The 5,823-nt window shown below is 33.3% G+C and overlaps 1 protein-coding gene across 8 annotated transcripts in view; it reads right to left on the reverse strand.

Moving 5' to 3' along the window:
* The window catches only part of LOC109541915 (leucine-rich repeat serine/threonine-protein kinase 1), a 444,231-nt gene that overhangs the window by 32,062 nt on the left and 406,346 nt on the right, over positions 1-5,823 (reverse strand). For all 8 annotated transcript variants that reach the window (XR_007282525.1, XM_048670747.1, XM_048670748.1 and 5 more), the window contains 3 exons: positions 3,664-3,802; positions 2,718-2,986; positions 693-865 (listed from right to left, as the gene is read on the reverse strand). Coding sequence is in view for 7 of the 8 variants with exons in the window: in XM_048670747.1 (XP_048526704.1) it covers positions 693-865; positions 2,718-2,986; positions 3,664-3,802 (581 nt within the window). In the remaining variant the exon portion in view is untranslated. The remainder of the gene's footprint in view (positions 1-692; positions 866-2,717; positions 2,987-3,663; positions 3,803-5,823) is intronic.

The raw sequence follows: 5,823 nt of genomic DNA on the forward strand, positions 1-5,823 counted from the left end.
ATATATTAAAAACTAAAAATTATTATATATATAAAATGTGTTTTTTTTTGGTTTTGCTCTGGCGAAGTCACATTAAATCTTCAAAATCAATCGATCGAGATAAATCACCATGAACGATTAACTTTAAGCTTAACCAATGGAGCGAAAGTTGCAAATAAAGAAATAATAAAAATACTAGATCGACGAGTGTCGTTTCGATTTTCTCAGGTCGCGGGTGAAATCTGTGAGGAGTTCAAAAAACGGATTTGAAGTGTTTCTTTATGCTCATGGCTTATGTGCTAAATAAAGCCAAAAATTTGAATCAGGAAAATGAATGCAATGCTAGTGCCAGCAATTGTAACACCAGCCGAAACAAGTCTGCCACAAACAAAAGTCTCCCGTCTCTGCCAACAAGTAAAAAAAATTATGATGCCAGGAGCTAGTCCCGACGTCACTGGCAGCTTTATCTTTTGCTTGCTCAGCGCTTGTCAAGACAATTAGTCCTTCCTTTAATTCTAGAACTGCTAGAACCGGTAACGAGCTCAACCAGTTCTTACTGTACCTCGACAAAAGCCTCGGATTCAGATCAAGTATTTTTTCCCGCAAACGCCCAATGCCTCTACTAAATCGTTACCGCGAATAAAGCTAATTGCCAGCAAATTGTTCGGATTAAGAATCCTCTAGATACCAGTATGTTCCTAAAAACAACTTACTCTTTCTGACCACCAAAATCCCAAGTTCTGAAAATAACTGGACCATGAACTGACTGATTTCTGACTTTTTTCTCATATACCCAGTCACCAATATCAACACCAACGGTAGACATATTACTGCCTCTGGATGTTTTAGTATTGATGTTTTTATTTCCCATTCTTTTTCCCCAGTGCTAAAAACTTAACTTGTAAGTAATGTAAAATGTGACAATCATTAGAGTTCAAAAAATTATTCTATTGGCGATAATAGTAAAATAGTTACAGGATTAAAATAAAAGCGATGTTATTGTTAAAGGTACAAGGTGTTTCCTTAAAAGTTGACACCCCCCTAGATGGTTTATTTCAAATAAATTGTGAACGTGACCAACACAAAAGTTGTTTAATTTTACTGAAATGCTTTAAATTTGTATTTAAAATAAAAATATAAAGCACGGCAATGTAACAAAATTTGAGATAAAGTATTTTTTGAAATGAAACACCCTATATGTATATTTTCGGACAGCTTGATTGGATTTTTTTCCTGGTTTACGAAATATATACAGGGTTATTCACGTTATACGGCACGGAAGTTTGCGGCTAAACCGTTTGATTTTTAAAAAGTATTATTTTATAAATTGGCAGACGCCTACAGGGCGCACATTTTAAAAATATTTTTGCAATGTACAGAGCGTCCGAAAAGCCCTAAAAGTACCAAAGTTGGATTTTTCCAAATGAAATACCCTATATATTATTGCATTTTTGGATTCTCTGAGAAAAATGAGTGTTTGTTGAAATATGGTTTGTAATACCTAGAATTTCATCAAAATCTAATCTTATTTTTATGTGTCAAATACTTTAAAATTATTTGAGTTGTGTAAGCGTAATTTGTAGTGAGGTGTAACAAGAAATAATATTTTATATCCCAATGATAATACATTTACCATGTTAAACCAGTTATAACATAAAACAATACTTAAACACTTTTTGATCTATTTCTATTTCTTTAAAATCTTGCAAAAGTTGATTAGAACGAAACAAAACAAACCACAATCAGATGTAAACACCAATGTCAAATTACTACTTAACTTTTACATCTTTATCGGCTTGGAAGACGACTTTTGTTGTACTTTACAAGGAGAAAACTATAATTTTTATCTTTCAAATTATAAAAATCAGCCATCACACTTAGTGTCATTTGGGGGCCTGTGAATTTCTTTTCTATTTTTTTGCGCGTGTTCACGTGGGTGGTAGACGTAGTTTGTTGTGGAATACAGATGGAAGACGATATTTTTAAGATTTTAGGTTCAAATCAACGAGTAGCGTAAGTTTCATACAAGAGGTTATGAGTTTTTTATATTAATTTTTGGCGAGAATGGCAATTCTCCTGCAAGCCCATGTCGAAAGGATGCAACGGAAGACGTCCATATTGGAGTTCATATCATATGCATAACTCATGCTCAAAAAATAAAGCGGGAGAAGATGACCCGGAAATTTGTTATAATTTTTAAAACGTAATATACGAAAAACGGCTTATACAAATATATTAAAAATATATATTTTTCAAATTAAGAAAAAATCCTATTGGTAAGTTATTAAAATTTATTATTAGGGCATAAAAAAGACTTAATGTCAAATTTGGATATTTCCGTGTTTTATATGTTTATATTAAATTCAGATTTAAAAAATTGGAGTAAAATTAAACAACTTTTGTGCGGGTCGACGACGAATTAAACGACACAATCACCAACCTTTATTTCTTTATAAAAGACTATCGACCTATCGGAATTTGTCTGCCCACCAATTATTAATTAATTACAAACTTTAAAATCTATTCGTTACTATTGCCTTATAAGTCATAAATTTAAAGTAGTATAAAGTCATAAAATTGATATATTAATTATTTTAAACAATCGTCGTATGGTGTTGAGTGCATTCTGTAAATATCACAACTGTTTACATCCTCGTCCATACATAATAAACCTCGAATGGCTTCAAATATTTAATTGCTGAGAACGATAAAATTTCCGATGTAAACAACTGACTTACTTCAGGTCGCTTCCTCGTGCTACCTTCCTGGCGCAATTGATCCAATAAGCTGGTTTTTCCAATCCCCTGAACGCCCACTATCATAAGTTTCATTCGTGCATAAGGCTTGGCATCTTCCAGTACTGATTTTAAGTAACCGATTATGTCCATTGTTTTATATTTTTTACTTTCGATCATGAATTTTAGCGGATCTTGTAAGGAACAACCTCTCGTGTTCAAATTCCACAAGCGAGATAACAATCCCATCTGTGGTGGGAGCTCGGTTATTCCTATAAATAAACAGTAAATTTAAGACTGACTATTCATTTAAATCGATTTAATCTGGAAAGAAGTAATTACGATTAAATTAACTCAATGTGATAATTAGCACCACTATGACATAGTGAACATATATTCAAGGTAACTAATTTAGAAACAGACATTTGATATGTATGGGGGATTACTAATGCCGAATTGCTCAATTTTCACAAGACGCTTCTTAGACTACTAATTAATTAAAACCTTTATTAGTTAATGTTAAAGCATTAATTACCTAATCGTTTCATAATGATTAGCTAATCTCTAACCATAAGCAAGATATTTGTATCAAAAAGACTAAATATCAGTGAAACGTTCACCGTTAGATGAGATAGCCACTCTTAAGGCGGATTATTTATAGAAAAGTAGGTGTACAAATTAGTATCGCTACTTTTTCCGTTTGTCATTCATTATCTACGTCACCCGTTAAGCAGGTTAACGATAGACATTTAATGAAATTTATCGCCAACGACTTCGTACATCTCGCAAGTTTCTTCATTGCGATTAAAATGGAGACAACAACGTATCAAAATGTTTGAAAGGTCTCCCGCAAGGAATCGTTGCTTGGAAATTGTGACGTTTGAAAGATCATTTTGGGGTTTCTGATAAAAAAAAATGTAAACCTGATAAAAATGTTGCATATACTCACCTAGATTTCCACTTATGTTCAGAACTGATAAATCAGTTAGTTCATATATATTAATAGGGATTTCCCTAATGTTGTTATTACTCATATCGAGCATGGACAAATTAGGAAACATCAGTCTGGCCTTAATAGTTTGAGGACTCTGCAAATAAATATGAAACGTTTTACTCAACGGACATATTTTTATAGATGCTTTAAGACATTCTTATACTCATGGGTCATACAAATTGGTTGATACAGGAATGTATGAATAAGCGAAGGTATTGTAAGGTAACAACATTTTCGAATAAATAAATTGACCCGATGTTTCGTAGAATTGCGCAGTTTTCCTTTGCTTGAAGTCTTACAAAACAATATTGCATTATTTGCAAACTCAAATATCCAAAATCTTGTTCAATACAATTCAGTCAAAAATAACAGATCTGAATAATGTTCAGTTCAGTTAAGATTGGTTTATTCGAAAATATGCTTGAATTGCTGTAAATGCTAAGAATGATCCTGGCCAAAGGAGGATATTTGACAACTTCTAATATGTTGCTGTTTTTGCATCAAAATACTCATTGGGTAGTTTGGTGCTATGCTATTGTGTGCAAACAAAGTTAAATAAAATGTAATTAAAGTGAACTCAGTTTGTGGCAGTCGTTTGCGACTGTCGTTGCAGGTACCAAGCCGGGACGGCGTATTACGAAAGCGCAGTGTAGAATGGCTTAGCAAAGACGCGTATTTTAAAGTGCCAATGTTTACTGCAATTCAGCACATCGTCCAAATCGTAATACTCTGAATCACAGTAAACAATGTTGTTAATTTTATCCCCCTGCTATTGGCCATTACTTACTGCATTACAGCGCCGCCGTCCCCATAAGCCCGCTAACAATTACCACGAAATATTATCATCAAATAAGCTGAATTTATAGTCGCCGTAACGTAAAACGTAAGACGTAGAGATGGTCGGTATTTAACGTAACGCTAAAATAACAGTGTTCCAAACGTGTAACCTGAAACCGTAGTTACAGCTAGCCGATTTAACAGGTTTTTTTTTGGAACCGTCTCATAAAACCGTGCCAGCGGTGCGCACTTCGTACACCGTCGAGCGATCTATCCAGCTGCAGCCGTTTGCCAATTTAAACCGTTGTTTTTGGAACTGTCTCGTAAACCTGAAAAACTGGTTCGCGTCAGCACAGAACCAACCGATGCAGCTACGTCAAGCGCTCTATCCAGTTGCAGCAGTTTCAGTTACCATTTGTCAACGGGAAATAGGTTGTATGTAGTTGCGCGTTGCCTTGATGATTGTGTATCACTTTTCTTTTATAAGAATTACTGTTCAGTTCTCCAGGAACCAGCGAAAATTTGTTTAGTTGCTGCGAAGATATAATTCAGCATTTTTAGTCTGTAAGTATTTAGTTTTTTGACATTCTGTAATAAATCTTAAAAAGGGGGATTTCTCAAGAAAATTAGCTTGGGAGTTATATGCCCATTACCAGCAAACTAAGCAGCATATGAGCTATGAGCAAACTAAGAGTCTAAGACATAAATTCCATCACAGTTGAAATGTAAAATAACAAACGTTTTAAGCAGAATGTGCACCTGCACTTAAGCATTTTTAAATTATTTAGGCCATTTTTAAATATAAATTCAGTTAGAGATGAAATGAAAGTTATTTGAATAGTAATAAACGTTGTAGGGTCGACATATTTTTTTTTGATGATTCCAAAATTAACTCGAGTAATACTTCGTCCAGGTTTGCCAAACACGCATTTCTGTTTGTTGTTATTGTGAATTATTTAGTGCAATTTTGAAATTTTGTGAAAGAAAAAAATGCAAGATATTATTTTCTAAAGCGGCTGCTATCATAATCAGTAAAAAGCATCTGCAAAAAATTGTTCTTAAATGGCAATTCATTTTTAAATGAAAATGAGATTTTTTAACATTTTCGCATATAAACCGTATATTTTATTTAATCACTCTAGTTTATAATCACATTTTTTGTTCTTTAAGTAGTTACTTCTGACCCATGTTTTGTTTTTGATTTTGGAATATTTTATTTTTAGTTTGCCAATGTTAAAAATTATGTTTTTAATAAAGGAAATCATTATACAGGGTTGCTCATTAGTGCGTCAAAGTGCGATATCTCAGTAAATATGAACTTTACAAGAAAATACGTCC

The sequence above is a fragment of the Dendroctonus ponderosae genome, unplaced genomic scaffold, assembly GCF_020466585.1.
Source record: "Dendroctonus ponderosae isolate FM_Combo_2020 unplaced genomic scaffold, Dpon_F_20191213v2 Dpon_F_20191213_1, whole genome shotgun sequence".
Lineage (NCBI taxonomy): Eukaryota > Metazoa > Arthropoda > Insecta > Coleoptera > Curculionidae > Dendroctonus > Dendroctonus ponderosae.